The sequence below is a fragment of the Micropterus salmoides genome, unplaced genomic scaffold, assembly GCF_014851395.1.
Source record: "Micropterus salmoides isolate LMB-PRFRI ecotype aquatic unplaced genomic scaffold, ASM1485139v1 Ms_hic_scaffold_16, whole genome shotgun sequence".
Classification (NCBI taxonomy): Eukaryota; Metazoa; Chordata; class Actinopteri; order Centrarchiformes; family Centrarchidae; genus Micropterus; species Micropterus salmoides.
In genome coordinates this window covers 4,592,237-4,612,881 of record NW_024040707.1, presented here as the reverse complement: position 1 = coordinate 4,612,881, position 20,645 = coordinate 4,592,237, and the positions used below count along the sequence as shown (strand labels likewise).

At 40.1% G+C, this 20,645-nt stretch overlaps 1 protein-coding gene across 1 annotated transcript in view; it reads right to left on the bottom strand.

Moving 5' to 3' along the window:
- Nucleotides 1–20,645, bottom strand: part of LOC119905035 (nucleolar protein 4-like) — a 161,792-nt gene that overhangs the window by 95,689 nt on the left and 45,458 nt on the right. The window contains exon 4 of the mRNA XM_038721718.1: nt 16,063–16,169. Coding sequence (XP_038577646.1) covers nt 16,063–16,169 — 107 coding nt within the window. The remainder of the gene's footprint in view (nt 1–16,062; nt 16,170–20,645) is intronic.

Genomic DNA, 20,645 nt, shown 5'->3' with positions numbered 1-20,645 from the left:
GGGAGATCAATTTGTATCATTAATGGCCAAATGATCCCACTTCACATCCTATGGTGGCCAATTTCTGATCCACTTTACTCTGACCTGTTGATCAATATGCAGTCTTTGTAGCTGAACTGGCAACAACAAAGTGCCAAAAATATTTAGATTTAGAATAGATTTTATTAAACAGCACTGTAGCTATTAGGATGTAACAGCGGAAGTCAGCATGCTCAAGCAGCTAAACACGCCATGTGGTTGCTGGGAAACATAAAGCTGGATATTGTGGACCCGTACAAAATAAAGCTAAAGAATAAAAAATTGTTTTGTTTGGAAGAAGAGGGTGAGACAAGAGAAAGAATAAATGTGCCTGAGACAACGCCCAGTCAAATTCTGACCGCTTGAATTATCACTCTCAGCTCCACTGCAGGGTCAAGTAAACTGGTTCAGAAACCACAGCAGACTGTGGAAACTATTTTATAGATTTTTATTTATTTTATTTAACTTTTGGTAACATAAAAACAAAAGTAAACATCAATTAAATACTCTGCTCCTACGTCCTTTGCTGCTAACAGCACCTGTGAAGGCAGTCGTTTTGCTGGTGACTCATCTGCAGGGGATTTAATATGAACAGACTTTTGATCTTGAATCTTTATAAATATTTATAATAATATGTCTCACTAGCTGTAGGCCCCATCCAAACTACTGCGTTTTCGTTTTAAAATGGAGACCTTTTGCTACGTTTGCACCTCCCGTCCAGACTGAAAGGGCGAAAACAAAGACCTGAAACGGACTTTTAGACGGTCTTACAAAGAAGAAACACGATGCTACTGTCAGAGTTTTGTATTTTAATTAAAATATTTTGTACCGTGCAAATAACACTTACAGCCTACACTTGTACGGAGCATGTCGCCGTTTACTTTGCGACGACTCTCAGTCTGTTTTCCGCCACCACAGTCGCTTTTAACTCCCGTGTTCAATAACAGTCCCAGCTCGTTGCTGGTCCATGCAAAAAATAAAATCTGGTCTGATTCTTCGTCTGCATTACTTTATTCTTTCGCCAAATCTTTGGTAACTACAGAATAGGCCATCTGCTTCATGTTTACAGCGGCATGTGTATCGCCACCAGATGTGTGTTTTCAGTCGCTTTTAAAAAACTACATGTTAAAACTAGCCATACTACAGAATACATCAATGGGCAAACACTATTTTCTAACAATACAAAGTCATAGATATAAGACATATCTAAAAACAGATAAGTAGTTGTGAAACCGGAGTGCTAAGTCAACCATCTCCCTGTACTGTGTGACAGCACCACTCCTTTATCCTTATACGATGTTTATCAGCGTGTATGTGTAACATCACATTAGTCATGAATGTCCCTCCAAAAATCTCAGCGAAAAGAATTCCTCTACATTTAATGGTCTTGGCAAATAGAGTGATTCTGCTAGTGACCTTCGTGACTTCATATACTTCACATTTCTCTTGATGCCAGATCACATGGAAATGTTGACAGGGTGGATATAAGTTGGATGTCACACAAATGCCATGCAGTTACAATGCAGCAATACACGACAGCACCACTCACTGCAGCTTTCAGTGCTCCGAAAAGGCATTTCACCATGAGCCGCTGCAGGAGAAGCTTGACGGGCTTATTGTTAGAAGCAAGATTGGAGTGCTTTTCATACCAGAACTGAATCAAGTGCAAGACAGACAGCATGGTTTGGAGAAAACACCTACAGATTAGATCCACTTTGACAGAAAAAAAAAGGTGTACGGACATGCAACTACAACAGCAAAGGAAGAGGCCTGCTTTCCTGGAGAAAAATGAAACTGACGCAGAAAAAGAAAAAATCTGAAGGCTCATCCAGAAAGAGGTTGACAGGGAAGAGAGAAATGCATAGAGACTTAGGAAGTTTGCAGTCATGGACTTTTTTTCTGACCAAAAACAACTAGTCGACTGACAGAAAAGTAATCGCCAAACATTTGCTGGTTCTTTTCAAATGGGACAATTTGCTTTACTCTGTATAAAAGAAGTGGAGTGAGCCTCTGGGTCTGAAAAGTGAAGCCATTGCGTAAGTTACTAATGGCCAGCAGGGGGCAACTCTACTGTCTGTCAGATTGCATGCAAGCTTATGACAAAATTACTCTACTTCTCGCCTGATTTGTTACCTCAGTAAACACTTTCCTAATGAGTTTATTGTCTCAGTCACTAGTTTCAACTCTCCTTAAACACAGCATGATGTTTATTTAGTAAATGATGGTCCAATTTCAGAGGAAAATAGATGATTTAGGGCTATGTACATATATACTTCTTTTATATTCAATTCAATTTTATTTATAAAGCGCTAAATCACAACAACAGTTATCTCACAGCCCTTTTCATAAAAGAGCAGGTCTAGACCGTACTCTGTGATGATATTTACAGAAGCCCAACAGTTCCCACCAAGAGCAGCACTAGGCGACAGAGGCAAGGAAAAACTTCCTTTTAAGAGGCAGAAACCTCGAGCAGAACCATGGCTCAGGGTGGGCGGCCATCTGCCTCGACCGGTTGGGGTGAGTGTGTGTGAGAGAGAGATACAGGCTATGTTTTTGTGTCTTTGTAAATTAAGACCCTTTGGATTTTAAACGTTTGTCTGTGAAAACAATTAATTTGAAGATTCCACCGTGGGAACTGGGAAACCCTGATTTTTGTACATTTTACAGACTAAATGGTTAATCCATTAATCAGAAATATAACTAATAGAGCGAGAGCTAAAAAAAGCAAGTTATTAATTGATTAGTCGACTAGTCAACAGAAATAATTTTGTATAATGCATTGTATAATCAACGATTAGAATGAACAATTTTTTCTGCCAAACATTCTTTTGTTGGTAAGGATTTGCTGCTTGTCTATTTTTTATACGATTATACACTGAATGTTGTGGGGTTTTGGATCGTTGTTTTAATGAAACAAGACATGTGAAGACGTCACCTTGAATGTGGGAAACTGTGACGGACAGTTTCCCCAAGCTGTTTGATAATGAATAATTTACAGCCCTGGACCAAAGGAAATATGTCACTGCGGGTTTCTGACCTTTGACAAACAAATAAAACATGCAGGGGTGATATCTACCAAAATGCAACACACCAAAAGGTACAGAGGGACAGAATGAAAATCTCCAAAGAGCATTCCCAAGATGCAGTAGACAGTAGAGGAAGAGACGTGAGAAACAGAGGGACCTAACCCATCCAGAAGGGGGAGGAAGAGGATGACGGGAAAAGGGGATTAGAAGGCGGACTATCCTTCCTCTCCTGCCATGCTGCCGAGCTAACAGCCAGGTCAGGGGGAAACTGGAGTTATTTTGGAGCAGAGAAGAGAGGAGCTAAGCAGGCCCTCGCTGGAGGATTTATCCTGGAAGAGGCTCTTCTAGTCCTTCTGTCCCCTGGCAGAATGCTGAGGGTGGGGAGGAGCGCTCCAGAGAATCTGTGAAGACCTTAACCCCTTAGACGCCAGACAATAACAGCAAAGGCCAGTTAAATTATTTTTTTTCAATCAAAGTGAGACCTGTTGAAGCTTCACACTTTTGTGGTACAATAAAAATACAACAGGGCAGAAACTAACAGTTATTTTCATTATGAATTCATTTGCAATCTATTTTCTTCTACTTGATTATCTGATTGAACATTTAGTCTATGAAATAACACAATTCCTCAATGCCCAAGATGACGTATTTAAAATGGCAGGTTTTGTCCAACCTGACGCTCCAAAAACCCACAGATATGTAGCTTGCAATAACATAAAACATTTTAACTTTTAATTAAAAAAAAATTTATCAATTCTGAAAAAATTATTTTGCTAATTTTCTGCAGCTTATTTTAGCAAGTACTGAAAGTCAAGTGAATCTGAAGATGTGTTTTTTGTGGAAAAACAACAGATTTTTACAAAATCTGAGCCCAAACCACACCAGAACCAAGCTCCAAACCAGCCCAAGACAAAACACTTGACATTATAATGTGCCTTTTCACCTTTGACCTTGAAATGAACAAGAGGCAGCTGTATTGTGTCTGCCCACTGGCGGAGGGTAGCGGACATCTGACAAGATATCGGCATATCTTAATCTGAGTGTTGGCCTCTCTAAGGTGCTTCATCAAAACAAGTGAACCCTGCAGCTATGGTCATTCTGTTTCTCTACTCCTCGACTGATGTGCCCCGTCAGGCAGAAGAGAAATTTCGACTGGATGTCAAAACCTGTCAGAGTTTTCATAATCAATATTTTCTGTACGTTGAACTGATTCATAACGTCAAAACTCTTGTCACCACATCGCCACCGGAAAACGACTTTCTTGACTCCTGACAGTGATAGAGTTATTATGAGTTTTAGAAAAAAACAACCAGAGGCAACTTTGGACAAACCATTTCCCAGGAGACGTTGCCATGAAAACGCGTATGTTTGTGCACAGTGTGCTTGATGCAGGAAGCAGATCTGTGTGGCGCTTAAAGAGTCTGTCTTTCAGCTGGAGGGCCCCAGCTCAAGCCTCTCCGTTCTGCCCTGCTGAAGGGTCCTTGTGCACAGCACTGCGTTCTTTTCAGCTCCCGGTTCAGAATCCAACCCTGATCTCTGACCCGCCTGTAGAGGGTTGCATCAGTTAAGATCTCTCATCGACACGAGCAGAGAATCATGAAATACCTTCAGCTCTGTGAACCTGATATTTTTAGCTGTGTGAATCTGTGCTTTGACATCACAAGAGTAAGAAAAGATACTTATTTTCACAATCTTCGTAATATGTACCAGGATGAGTCCAATGCTGCTGCGTTTTAATGAACTCCAACTGTGATGCTTTCAACACTCGCTGGGACCCATAAAAACTGTTCAAAATAAAATTAACACCAATAAAAACACAGAAGCACGTTGAGCAGCAGGGAGTCTGGACAATGAATAATACCAGAAAAAGTGGTTTTCTGGTTTCACAATCACTCACTTCAGTACTTTAGAAGCTGTGTACCGGTAATAATGTAAACTTACTTTTAGTTATTTAAGCTGATTAGCAGAGTATTTAGTAATTACTTGAAGTCTCTCTTTACAGTGAAGGGGCTATTAGGTCATTACTGGACAATGATGCCAATGATATACATGCTTTTTAATCTTTTAAAGTTCAAATTTATTTATATAGCACATTAAAAAAAAACAACACTTGTTGACCAAAGTATACAGTAGAAATATATAATATATATACAGAGTTGAAAAGGTCAAAGTGTCAAAGCTCAACTCAAATTGAAAGCCAATTAATAGAGGTAGGTCTCAAGCATTGACTTGAGAATTTCAGCAGTCCAAGCAGTTCTTATTTGGAGGTTTAATGCTTTAACATAAGCTCAACAGGACATGTTAAGATAGCTTTTTGACTGACTGCATTTATGGATGGACAGATAAAACATTTTTGGATTAAATCGGAATACTCAACAATGTTTTGTAAATTATAAACTATTACTGGGTATTTTCAGCAATGGGCATTAGAAATACACATGAAAATCTCTGTTTAATAACAATGTTTTTTTGTTATTTCCCCTGAAAAGCTACTACACTGCCCTCCTGCCACCACACGTCATAATGGTCCATTCAAATGAGAGGCCACTGTTTAAATTCTTGGCACGCGCCACCGATTGTTGCTCGCGGTGTGCGGGGTGCTTGGTCATTCCGCATATATCCACCCAACACACACACACACACACACACGCATGACCATCGCTCACGCACGCACGCGCAGCAGCAGAACAATGTGCGTCAGTCAGGAGGAGCACGCTGGCCTACTGCACTCTGCTTTACACCAGAAACACGGTCATGAATGACAATGACAACCAAACTTGTCGCAGGACGGAGCGGCCTGCTGGAGCCACGCATCCAAACACACTGCTTAAATGTGAGGAGCGGGTCTTTATAAGGAGGTGCGGGCGGTGCGCGGCGCACGGAGCCCACAAACAGCCGGTGTGAGAGCAGAGCAATGACACAATACAAGTTACTGAAGCGCTCCGGTCGGCAACTAACCGACCGCGACGGAACAACCTGCGCTTTTATTTCCTCGCGATTTAGTTGGAATCGACCCAGCTGATCAGAGCGCCTTGTCAATACAGCGTCCAGCAGCACGACGTGAAGTGACCGCAGAGGAGAGATGAGAGCTCTGCTGCAGGCTGCTGGCGTTTCTGTCACTCAATCACTCGCGAGCGTGCAGGAAGCGAGGAAGTGGAGGGGAGGAGGGGGGTAAATACAGGAAAACACTCTGGAATAAAAATAAATAATAAAAACATGCATTAAAAAACACGCCTTCTTACCTTCACTGCAAGATCACAAACGTGAAAGTCGACCGCCACGCGCGCTTTCCACAGGGCTGTTTTCTTGTTAGGTTTAATCGTTTATTCATTCACCTCCAGCTTCTTCTTATTGTTGGTTTTTTTTTTTTTTTAATGGACAGTATAACCGGCTGCATGCAGGGAGGGAGTGAGAGCACACAAACAGGACCCTCAAGACTCTGTGGCGACCGGAGGGGGGGCGGGGCCACGGCTGCTTACATCACAGTCCGAGAGAGAGAGAGAGAGAGAGAAAATGGACCGTACTACACACCCAGTTGTCAGTTTATTAGGTACACCTAGCTTATGAGAGAGGTGTTTCTACTATTTTGTCCACCCCATTTATATGAAACAGAAACACCTTGCAACTCTGCAACAGTTTCAACAAAAACTGAACATTAGGACCTAAAGACGGGAGGATTTACTGACTGCTTTAGTTTATTCTAGGTGTTCTTACAACTGAGTGTATACAGTCACATTTACAGTGGCCCAGCAGAGACAAATCAAACATAACAGAAAGAAATCAGCTCTCCTCAGGATTGTCGCGGATGTTAATGTGACAGATTGTCGTGTTGCTGTCAAAACTCACAGCTATGACTTTTCATATTTGAACTCTTGACCTTGATCTATTTCATGTAAAACCAATTTATTATCCTTTTACATACAACACAAAACAGGCAAAGAAGCAGCTTGGTCAGACACAATGACATAAATACATTGTGGAGAAACATCTTTCAGTTCTGAGATGCTGTTATCTGTGGCATTAATGAAAAAAGTAATTCAAAAGTTGTTGTTTTTTGATGAAACAAGTGGCAACTGCCCAGAAACATAAAAAAAACTTTACACAGGCAGCTGTGATTTCCAATGAAAAGAATCTTCTCAGTGGTCCTTAAATATACACACATAGGCTATATTAGAAAAGCACATGCTGGAGTTGCTGTTTTAATATATTTCTTGGACAAACAAAGCCGTCACTGACACAGGCAGGATTTTTCATTTCTTTTGCACACTGACCTTTACACTGGATCGCTCATACACAAATGTTTAAACATACCGACCACTATCTATTCTCATGAAGCTGCTGGCGTGTGTCTCTCTCATATACATTTACATGGCAAACCTGCCACCTATAGGCAGAGGGTCAAACTGCGGTGTAATTAGCCATGCATGCCCATGCACAGGACGAAGTGCTGAGGGAATTGCAGCGCGGTATGTGTTGATAAGGATGCTTATCGCTTCCTGTAACACAGAAACCACTTGAAAAGGCTGCTTGGACCCAGAGGAGATTAAACACTAAATGTTCTAAAAGAAATAAATTACAACTGGTTTGGAAATTTCACACACTCTCTAAAATAGTGCAAATACGTTTATTTTTTGGTGTTAATAAAATAAACAAATGAATAAATAAAGCTTTCCTAACTCTATAGTGTCATTAGTTTGTTTATTTGGATCTCTCTCAAGAGTATTGATTTAAAAAGTTTATAGCCTTTCCGCCTTCTCTAATTAATATGGAAGCATCTTTAGTCTTTGTTTCAGTGTTAAGTTTTAGTTGTTTTATATCTGTTCCAATAATAATAAACTTTATTTACATAGCACCTTTCATACATCATAACAAAAGTTATCTCTGGGCACTTTTCATATAGAGCAGGGGCCACATTATAGAAACTTTCTGAAATCCTATCTTAGAATAAGGAATTTAGCCATTACAGAACCGTCCTGACAAAAGTATTTCCTATGTTAGGAATCTCAAGTTAGGATGGCAGAGACCCTGTCCTGCATTCACCCATTTGTAAGGTCTGTATGGAAATTACAAAGAAGATAAGGAACAAGATAAACACAGAACCTTATAATTGAAAGGCTGCTCAAACTGCATGATGACGCTTTAAGTTTCACCAGGTATTATTGGTTATATACACTGATCAACCACCTGCTGGTCATAATGTTATGGCTGATCGATGTATATTGACCGCTAAGAAGATTAATTTTTAATTTGATCAGCATGTTGTCATCCTCGGATGGTAATTGGGAAGAAAACGTCCCAAAAAGAGGGGGGTACCTCTCCTCTGCCGACACGATTAATGCCTCCAACTGATCGTTAAAAGTGAACTCTGTTCTTGTCCATCATAGCAGCTAGCGACAAGTGAAGCGAGGCGGCCGTGGTCATGGATACTCCTTGGAGTCTCCTGTATGTTCTAATCACAGACAGGACGAGAGACGATTGAAAAGATGAGTTTACAGATTTAGTTAGGAAGTCTGAGATAGGATAGGACACAGCCGTGAGTTTAGGATCTGTCGCTGTAATGAGGCCCCAGATTTAGACAATACTCTTTATAATAATAAAATGCAGCTTAACGTGTTTAATAGAGACCTTTAGGGTTTTCAATCTTCCAACACAAGTTTCAGTTAAGAGCAGCTGATGCCTTAAGTATTGGTTTAGAGCAACAGTCACTAGTATATAGTTTTGAGTGCTTCCCATCACTGTACCATTATGTTCAATGCCGTTTTACTCTCATCTGAATGCAGTTTCAGGGGAAGTTTTATTTTCAGTGGCGAGCTGCAGTGTCACCTGGGCTGCCTCAGAGGGTGCTTGAAAAAAGGGATCAGAGAAACAGTGCTGTGACATGGTGCTTTCACTATGTGCTCTGTGCTCTTATAGACCGTCAAGGGGATTTTTATTGCAAGGCTGTTTCCATGGCATTTCTACTTTATTGGACAGTATACACTAGAGAGAGTCCGGGCAGATGGTGAGAGGATAAGATGTGATAAAGGTCATGCCCCTGGTGCATAACCCACACGAGGGCTTCAAACCAGGAGGAAAAGACTTATATATGTGGTCTGTTGTATCAAGTAAAAGCTCCACACCAGATGTATTTTGTATTTCCAGAATTTATCTATGCAATAACACTGTATCATCATTCTCAAGACCACAAGAAAATCTACCTAGCAAGACAATTTGGCAGGTTTCCATTCAATATCTAGGGGAGGAAAAGTGAAATTAACTTTATGCTTTTGCTTTTATTTGCTTTTAGTTAGAAATTATGTTTATATAGGGCTGGACAATAAAACAACAACAATAATTATCGCAATATATTTTTTTTTCTATAACAATATAAAAAATGTTCAATAAATATTCAATAAATGTTTGACTTTATTCACTTGAATCATACACAAATTAGGACTTATTTTCTTTATTAAGATGTTTATTTTGTGGTGGAAAAGGGACCGAAAAAAGCTTTTACTTAATTTGACTCGTGCATATTTGTTGACAAAGATTTTATCATAATTATGTTCTAACTCAGATTTGTGAAGTGATCCACTGTTTAGCATCTAGTGTTGACCATAATTTAGAGTTTAAACCACAATTAACCATCAGGTTTCTTCAACTTCCACTCAGGAGCAAAAATCAGCCTTTAAACGAAATAAGAAAGAAATAACGATTTGATACTTATCGTGATAATTATCGATATTGAAAGATATGAAAATCTTTATCGTGATAACATTTTTGGCCATATCGTCCAACCCTATGTTTATATAGTACAAAAATGTGTTAGTTAGTGCTGCAGGATTTTAATAATAAAGTTAGATGTTCACATCATGTTAATACAATATATAATCTAGTCCGTCAAAACGTGTGGTTGTATATAAACAAGACAAGTTTGAGTTTGTAATATTTTTATAGCTACCCGGTGGCATGCATTGTTGCCTGTTTGATGTGAGGCATATTGAAACTCCCTGTGTATTAAATATGCTAATTAAATTCTTGAGGCGGTATTATGCTTATTTTCAGGTTGAAAATCTTATTTAGGGGTTGTACCAGAACAGGTTTACATGGATTCCTTTTTAAAAAAAACACCATATTATTTTGTCATGCTGCACATTGCTGCAGCTCCTCTTTCACCCTGTGTTGAAGGCTTTGTTTTAGCTATGGAGTGACACATCTTGTCTCTAAATGATCTTTGTTGGGAGTTGCACATGCGAAGTTCCCAGTTAAGGACTACTAGCCAATCAGAAGCAGAGAAGGGCGGGTCAGCGAGAAGCCGGTAAACAACTTCGGTTCAGCTGTAGGCTACATGTTGCCGACCAGCTTGGCGATATGGACTGGAGCAAGAGTTTCAGAGTGGTGAGTTATTAATCTGTAACAAAAGTATCTTTCAACCATAAAGTTTTAACTGAGCTCTGTCTCTACATCACAGGAACAACTTCCTGTCCACTGACTGCCTGGAGGGTAGCTAGTGTTTGGAAGGGAGAGGAGAGGCAGCAGGCGGACGTCTTGTCACCGTGTGCTTGCAGCTCAGTGTTGTTCCACCGGTGTTTTTGAGGGCGTGTCAGACTAGTCGCTCGGCGAGCATTATGACACGCATTTTCTTGTGACTTCACAAGAAAGCGGAAATAAAGGCTGGGCTACAAACAAGCTGTTTTCAGTCAGTTCAGAGCAGAGTTTTCTGTGGGAGATGGGAACTCCCTTTGGGCTGGACTTTGGGCTTTTTCACTTTGCAAACCTGTTACATGCACAAAAAAGGTATATAACTCGATAAAGGAGAGGGAAAAAGCCAAAAAGCAGAATTCCACCTCTTTATATATGCTAATTAAATTCTTCCAAGTCTCCTCATCTCTCCACACAGATCTGATGTTTTTCGTCTCCTCAGTGGAAGCTTGAGTGACGTAGAACAGATAGGTAGAAATACCTTGTCAGGTGAAACACAGTGTTGTTGTGTTGAAGCTATAGACGGTACTGAGTAGGGCTGAATGATTAATTGACTCTCAAATGTTCTTTCTCATATTATAATAACATTACCTCATAATAATAATTCATGCAATTAAAGCATCACCTAATTTCATCATAACACAGGCCTGGCAGTGTATGTATATCTATCTGTTGGTCATACTACACTGATTTATTGGTTGTCTGATTTGAATAATATAGAAGGTAAAGAGCTTAAAAATTAATCATCTGTCATTTAATATATTATTATAATAACACACACATTACTGTTTCATTTATTTATTTTATTTTTAATATTTTTTTAAACACACACACGCTTATATTATTTTTAATATTTATTTATTTTATATTTATATATTTTATATATTTTCTATTATTATACATTTTTTTATTTACATTCAAACACAACTTTTACTGTTTTATTTACTTATTTAATGAAATGTATTAAATTAATTGTTCTTATGTAATTTATTTGTAGCTTTGGCAATATTGTTGATATACATTCCTGCCAATTAAACTGATTTGAATTGAATCGCGTATTAAATCGCAATGTTGGTTTAAAAAAAAAAATCGCAATTAGATTACTTTCCAAAACCGTTCAGCCCTAGTGCTGAGCACAAACTAACTCAAACAGCTCATCTGGCTCAAACATATACTTTAAGGTTGTTGGATACGTGTTAGTGTGTTGATGAAGTTTAGATGCATCTCGTTTACTGAGCCTAAGCATCAGATTGAATTACTGTTTCCTTTCACTTGATTATCACTTGAATTGCTGAAAAGAAATCCCAGATGTGAGCAGTGAAGTTCTGGGACCAGGCTAATGTTTAGCTACTGAATGAACGTAAAGAGATTTGAAAAAGAAAACCCGGTGGTAGATTTGCTTTCATGTAGTATTATTTTTCAGCCTACAAACTGTGGACAAAGGGTTTTGTCCTCAGCCCTTCATCAAAGCTGTTGTACCGCCAAGACTTTTATCTCCAAATGTAGTTTTTTTTCCCTCTGCTGTCTTCTTAACGGTCTTATAATAATTATAATAGACCAACCCCCAACCTAACTCCTCTCTGCACGCACACACACACACACCTCCTCCCAAAAATAATGAAATGTCTTTCCTCTAGAGGTAGCTGAAATAATGGGCAGAGAGAGGGAGAAGGGGAGACCATAAACGATAATGAACAACCTCATTCTTTTTTTTAATTCCTTCTCAGATTTCCCCAAACCTCCCCCCCAATCACCTCCCCCAACCCCCTCCTTCCATTCTTCCTCCCCCTTTCCATCCCACAGTCACCTACAAATGTTCTCATTTATATTTTCACCCCGGCCGAGCACATCCACCAACTCCCATCCTCATTTTCACTCTGCCTCCTCCTCCTCCTGCTCCTCTCTATCTTCTTCCTTCCCTCAGCCAGACAGAGCCACCGCCCTGCCATCTCTCCATCTTCCTCCCCCCCCCCCCCCCCCCCTCTCTTGTCTCCTCTCCTCTCACTCCTCACTTGCTTCTACATTGTCTGCAGCAGCTCCCCTACCACTCCCCCCAACCCCTGCCAGGAAGCATCCTGGGTAATTTCCTCCTCTTATTGAATTGGGACGGGGGGCGGATGGAGAGAAAGATAAAGGGATGGGCAGATGAATGGAGGCTTGGGATGAGTGCTAATGGGGCCGGTGGAGGATTCACACATCACAAATATGCAGTACACCCCCCCTCTTTCTTCTACTTCTGTCTACCTTTGGCTCATTTTCTCTCTTGAGTAAAAGTACACATGATCCTCTCTCACTCTCGCTTCTTCAGAAAAACAACCCAGACAAAAGACTGTGACCTTTTTCACAAAATGCTATTCAACTGTCTTACCCAACACACACACACACACACACACACAGATTGAACCTAATGCTCCCTCATGGTCTATGTTGTTTCTATAGGTGAGTGAGTCATTACTCCTCTATTCCAGTCCAGGCTCCTCTGGGCCGAAACACTATAATCTTTCCCAAGTAAAGCCTGACACAAACACACAAACACACACACACACATACATAAATGCATAAACACACTCTATACTGTCTGCTAAAACTTCACCTTAACTCTTCCACAAACGGGATTGAAAAGTCTGAGCTGACAAATACTTATCACATGAGAGTGTTTCGGTGGATGTGGATGAGACGGGGAGGTGAACAAACAGCGCAAATCAAAAGTTGACTTCCAAAAGAAATCAGCAGCAACAGAATCCAGAGCATAACAGAGTACTTTTAAGTAGCTCGACCAATATATCAGCCTCATTTAAGTATATTAGCAAGACAGTTAACCCAGTGGCTCCAGAGGCGTGCAACCTCTGACAGATATAGCAATTGTAAGTCGCTTTGGATAAAAGCGTCATCTAAATGTAAATATAAGGTATCTGTTGTATTGAGCTGTACCAATACTGTACATATCTTCCACAAATTCAAGGAATCCTATTTCAAATATTTATGTGAAAGACTTATTGTCTGACTTTTTAGGAGATATAGTTGTTGACAAATACAGTATCTCACAAAAGTGAGTACACCCCTCACATTTAAAAAAAAAATTGATTATATCGTTTCATGTGACAACACTGAAGAAATGTAACAATGCTACAGTATAAAGTAATGAGTGTACAGCTTGTATAATAATATTGCTGTCCCCTCAAAATAACACATCACACAGCCATTCATGTCTAAACCGCTGGCAACAAAAGTGAGTACACCCCTAAGTGAAAATGTCCAAACTGGGCTCAATTAGCTATTTTCCCTCCCGGATGTCATGTGACTCGTTAGTGTTACAAGGACAGCAAATTTACACTGTTATACAAGTTGTACACTCACTACTTTACTTTGTAGAAGTAAAGTGTGATTTCTTCAGTGTTGTCACATGAAAATATATGATCAAATATTTACAAAAAAGTGAGGGATGGACTGACTTTTGAGCGATACTGTACATTAATAGACTACTTATCTGCTTACAGCTGCATTATAGTGTGTTCTACACCAGGCGTTTTCAAGAGACTGTGGGCCTTCCCTCAGACAAAGCTTGGAAAAGGCATCCCCTTACTCCTCCTTGATGCACTTGGTTAGTTTCAGTCTAGTCCTAGCTGCCTGAGGGACCATGATTATGTTACTTGATCCCATAGACACTCAACAGTTTAGCCAGGATAGCCTAAAGCTCTGATGCGATCTCAAGAGTTTCACTATGACTAATACAAATCCTAGAGGCATAATAAGGACCTGGCATTTTCACACTTGATTCTGACTTTTTATATTTAGAGCAGAGAACACACTTCAGTTCCTTTATCATTAAACTAGAAGCAATGATTAGGAGGAGTTAAAGGGTCGGTGAGAATGTCAAATGGAGAAAGGTATGGCTGACAAATTAAATAAGAAAAAGGTGAAAGGGTTCAAATAGCTTTTAGAAAAATTAATAATAACTTTGAACAACAATGCTCGATTTAAGTGAGAATAACATGCGGAAAACAGCAAAACACAAGAGGAAAGTGTGGAGCAAGGTGAACATATTGAACTAGGTGTGTGTGTGTGTGTGTGTGTGTGTGTGTGTGTGTGTGTGTGTGTGTGTGTGTGTCTTGGACAGACAGACAGATATATTGGCATCCCAGTATAAATTGGCACTTCAGCGTCTCCCTCTTTCTCCTCAGCTAATTAACTTGAAGCTCAGGGGCCTGGCTTAATTGGAACGAACTCAGCCCTCTGTTCCCCCACCCGTTATCTATACACACACACACACACACACACACACACACAGGGAATATGATTGACTGTGTGTGGTACTGATAGTCATGGTGGTACAGGGTGGAGCGGTGGTGGTGGTTTGGTGGGAACAAAATGGAATATACCAATTACCACCCCCACCCACACACACACTGCTAAAGTACCGAGCTGAGACAGCATCAATCGACAAAAGAAGAAGAAGAAGCAGCTGATCTGACCACCTCAGAACTCGTCCAGCTGTTCCAGCACAGAGTTTTCCTACATTAAGATGCATCGTTAGAAGAGAAATTCTATTCCAATCCCTCTACGCACGTTCTACTTGGTTAGAGGTCGTCTTTCCAAGTAAAACGGCAGCATCAAAACACACTATCCTATACTGTATGTGTGTGTATGAGAGTTCAAATGACGGCCCTCCAGGAGCCCCAGCGTGACTTTAAAAACCTCAAAGTCCCAATGTCAATGTCACTTGATACTTCTTCACTTACTATCCCTATTGTGATAAAACATTATTTTACTGTTAAAATTATTAATCATTTAGTCGATATACGGAAAATTATTCGACAACAGCTACTTGCTACTTTTCTCTGTTTTACATCATAGTACATTGGATAGTTAGGAGTATTTGACTAAAGACGTGAACTTGGGCACTGGGAACTTGTGTTGGGCATTTTCACTTTTCTGGCAGTTTGTGGCCTAAATGTTTGATTGATTCATCTATTAAATAAATGGTAATGAATTGATGGATTACGTTTTTCCTATCCATATGTAAAGTGACTGATCATCCCGCTTGTCTACACATTTCCTCAGATAATTTGTTCACATCTTTGGAAGCTAGAGTATTCAGTTATATATAGTACACTGTGTGCAGAATATATATAGTCTCAAACTTAATAAGAAGAAATGGTTTTGCTCCACTGACCTTCATGAGCGGCAGATAGAAACACAGATATTTCTTCTCATTACAGTGTTTTAATTACAAGACGGTGTGTGGGAGTTTTCTTCTTACAGAGGCATTAGTTGGCCTCCTGGTTTCCTCCTACACGCCAGTCACAAACAATGGTCGAGTCTATAAGTGAAGCCGCTGGTTTAAGGCAAGTTGTCAGCGTCAAGATTTACTATATGGTCCAACCTCAAGGAAATTCTTGTGGTCTCAGGGTGCATAGAAATACACACAATGCAGATTCTTTCTGACACAAAAAAGCACAAATTCAAATGTGGCGCAGCAGCTTCACTCTGGAGCCCAGCGTCAGATACAGTGTCTGTGCTGTTCAACATGCAGCTCTGTCGCGGTGACCCCACGTACCTTGTTGTTGCTCATGCACTGCAGCTTCATCTGTTTCATGTAGGTGGTGGTGAGAGGCATGTTGTAGTCTATCACTTCCAACACCAGGGAGCTCAATCTGTCGTTCTCTGGAGAGGAGAGAAGAGGAACTATTTAGGTGAAAATACCAAAGTGACGTCCACATTGTCACTCCATTACTGTGAGCTTTCTTCTTCTACAGAGACGTGCGAGGTCTTGAGAACATCTGTCTTCTTTGTACCTGTGATGCCGTATTCACGTTAATGAGGAAGAAAAGGTTCTTCCACAACTTCTACTTTGCTTCACGCAGGATTCTTAAGGGGAGTGGGTGAGGCTCTGCAGCGAATTTACTGGCAAATTGCAATATGCAAAATATTTAACAAATTATAAAAATATTAACAGGTGCGTTTGAAGGGAAGTTCAGAATTTGCCTCTCTAGCTTGTTGGAGGTCAGCAAATCACAAACAATACAGAAATAAAGTAATCATTCAAAATGAGAATGTCCTCTAAATTTCAAAATATGTGTTCTGATTACCAGGCTGATTTCAAAGACCTGCAGGCTATAATGTAAAAAGGATGATTTTTACACACCACACACTTTCAGTTGCCAGTTAATATCGTACACAAAATTTATGTAGTCCGGAAAGAAATCCTCCCCTCATAAATGTTATAATGTTAAATTTTTATTGAAACTGCTACAGAGGGGTGTTCATTCCACTGTACGTCATTTAAGAGGCTGCAGTTTGTGGTGATTTGAATTGTATTACACTACGCTGACAGGTTATTATTACTTTGTCCACCAAATAACAGAACATCTAGCAATAATACTAAATACTCATCTTTGGTCAGTCACCTTGTGTTACCTTACCTATTTTACCACTTAAAATAGATATGTATTAGCAGTGACACAAACAGCTAATTGGGATTCAATTGTTTTACAAAAAGGTGATAAAAACAGTGACCGTACGTCTACCAAACTCAAAACATTTAACGTAGTAAAATATCTGCTTAACAAACTACCACCTCCTGAATTTCAGCTTTTCAAAATGTCCCTTTATGAGTTTTAAATTTATGTATAATTTTATCTCCCCCTTTAATTGACAGCTGGTTGGTCTACTCTTAAACCCATTGCATGTTAATGCCGTCTATTGTCATGCCTTGTCAGAAAGCCAACACTAGAGGACCCTCTAGAGCCGAGGGTTGAGCAACACAGACAAAGAGAAGCAGTCTCGACTCTACTGAGGCCTTTAAATACAGACACATCTCTTTAACTTTAGTTTCTTTATTCCTCGATGACTTCAGGCTTGTATCTGTAACCATTATCCTCCGGGTGGGTTGGTGTCAATCTCAATGAATTTCTCTCTCTCGACCTCCCCCTTCCTCCCCAGTGTCCCCTCCTTGTCCACTCGTTTCACTTCGTCTCTGCGCTGGACCTTCGGCTGTCCTGTGACCTCTCTCTTTCCTCTTCTCTCATCTCTTTCTCTCTCCCTTTGTGTGTTTGTGTGTGAACTGTGTGAACTGCCTCACACCTGTTGGAGGTTTTCCATAGTGGAGAGGAGGTTATGTCTGGCGAAAAATGCAAGTCCTCCTGGATTCACGTTCTTCATATAGGCCTAGTTTGCGATATATATATATATATATATATATATATTAATTATTTTCTGAGTGTCCATACTGTGGTTTTACTATGTTGGTCTATTTTGTACACACAACATGTATTGCATCTCTGTCCGTCCTGGGAGAGACAGAGGATCCCTCCTCTGTTGCTCTTCCTGAGTTTTCTTCCTGAGTTTTCTTCCTGAGTTTTCTTCCATTTTGTCCCTGTTAAACGTTTTGTGAAGGACTTTTTCCTCGTTCGACTAGAGGGTCTAAGGACAGAGGGAGCTGTATGTTGTTGAGTCAAATTTGTCGTCACACTGACATGGTTCAGGTTAAGGAAACTTACGGATGATTAAAGACTAAGTTTGGTGTTTTGCAACCTGGACTTCATGTCCTTTCACCGTGTGACTAACTGAGGCAACATTTTTTGAAATTGGTCCAGTATTGAGCAAGTGGGCTGCAGTCACGAGCGAAATCCTTGTGGGCAATTGCGCCCCATCAAATTACGTCCACTAAAAGTTCTTGTTTTTGCCACCGACAGGCACAGATTGTTATTTTTAGTGTCTGACAACATTATGGAAAGGATCCCTACAGAGACAGACCTTTTTTAAAGAGAAGGTTCCTTTTTGTTTAACCAGACAACAGTCACTATATCGCTCTTGTCAAAGCCACCCGACTCCATTGATAAAACAGTTTACCTCGCAGAACACAGGAGTTGCTGGTCGGTTAGTTTGTGTTTGTGATATTGTGTGACTTTGGTGTTTTAAAGGGTTAAAAACACCAAAGTCACAAAATAACACAAACTCACTGATCGAGGCAGAGGTAGAAAAATACTGAAGTTACTTGATAGTGATGACAAGCTTTTTACTGCTGTGAAACAGCTCATCTATAAAGGAAAGAAAGGAAACAGGACATAAAAGTACATTACAAACCACATCTTCATTCATACTCCTCTCCTCTGCCTCTCCTTTCAGTCATTTATCTACTGACCTCGTAAAGGACATGTCTAACATCTGAAGCGTCTATAGAATGGACAAGAATATGGGGCACAAGATCAATAAGGCTTAGCAGAATAGACAGGGCCGTCATCATTGATCTGTGATTGATAGTCTTGTACGAGGACAGGAGAAAGGCAGAGAAAGCGTGAGAGTGTGCATGGATAGACGGCGATAACTGACTGATTATGTGACGCAAGGCTGCCAGATGGTTTTCAACAAGAGGCTCTGGACCTGAGATGTTATTTATAATGTGTAAAGCTAAATAAAGAAACAAATTGATGTGCTATGAATATTTTTGTTGGTCATAATGAACATGTGAAACATATTTCAGTTCACAGTAGTGTTAAGTGAGCAGGACACCCATGATTCTTTTAGGAAAGGTGTCTTAGAGATGTAAGCCTGTAAGATCACTGAACGTTCACATCAAGTGTTAGTAGTTTGTTTGTTCGTTGGTCCAGAACGGAACCGACAAATCATAAATGACCACGAACCACAGGAGTTCCTCATCACAGGGTAGTTCAGGGTAGAGCAGAATAAAATAAGTAAAGTAAGAGAGGGCAAACATGTAGCAGAGATAAATAAAGTGAAACACCAACAGACAGAGTTTATCTGTAGAGACCGTTACAACACGCAAGGTCTCGTTCGGTAACGCTGTAATACTCGTTCCTGAACCAGCACAGGCTCTCTGAGAAGATAAGAAACAACTCCCAATAAACACAGTAAATATTTCAAGCGTTTTCCCACAACAACTTAATGTAAAAGTTCTGATAAATAAGAAAGTGCCAACCCATTTAAAATCTTAAAAACAGGCAACACAATCTTAAAATCGATCCTAAAGTGGACAGGAAGCCAGCATGCAACTTTGCTTCGACTTTTCATTCAGATAAGGAAAAACTCCCTTTAGGAGGGTAAAATGATAGAAACCTCAGGAAGAGCAACAGACGAGCGATCACTCTTCCAGGACACCCCGACACGCTCTATGTCTACGTATATGAGTGTACATAATAGACCAAAGTAACACTGTTCAGTAAATGGAGATGCACTCTGGTGTAATTGGACCTTTGTTACAAAAAAAAAAAGTTAATCATTAATTTTTCTACATAAAACAAATCAAACTCTTCCCTTAACCTCCACACACACGCAACTGCACGCATGCCCACACACACTCACACAGTGAGCCCGCTGCCTGTGTCAATTAAACGTGGCCCTGGTCCACGCTGATTAATTGCATTTAATAATTCACGGCTGAACTTTAGTGGGAGTCACTTCAGCGTAGCGATAAAGGGTGCTGAGGTCATAGTCGTGTGTGTGTGTGTGTGTGTGTGTGTGTGTGTGTGTGTGTGTGTGTGTGTACGTGTTGAGGAGAGGAGAGGCTGAACACCCACAGGGTAGGAAGGCAATTAGCTGCTTTCTTTCTGAGTGGCATCCACCGTGCACAACAAACACACACACACACACACACACACACACACACACACACAGTGAGCTCAAGTATCACAGCTGTGTGTCCGTGTGAGTTTGCTCAGCTTATTTCATCTTCTAATGAAATTATTTCCATTATGTGCTGCGGACACTTCATACTTACATTTTTTATAATGTAATGTTGCTTTTTTCTTTCTTTTTTTTTTTTTAAACTGCCACTATCCAGCTGGTTCCAGCAAACAGACTAATGGTGCTTTTTAATTCACATTAAAAATGATTTAAAAAGTTCTTCCTCCAGACGCTTGTACTGTGCATTCATCTCCATGTCATCCATAGGATCAAGGCTTTTGTCTGGATTTGGTTATGGGTGTTTGCAAACAGGAAAAACAGCCCAGATTTCTCTACAAGACTGAAAAAGCAAGAGGACGAGGCATATGTGTTTACTGTGTTTGTTTTTAAAACAGCCGTGACCTTGAAGGCAACTCACCAAATATGTTTTGTGCTCCAGCCAGGACTCCTCTCTCACCCCCCTCTTCTTCTACATCTCCTTTTGACTTTCATTTCAAA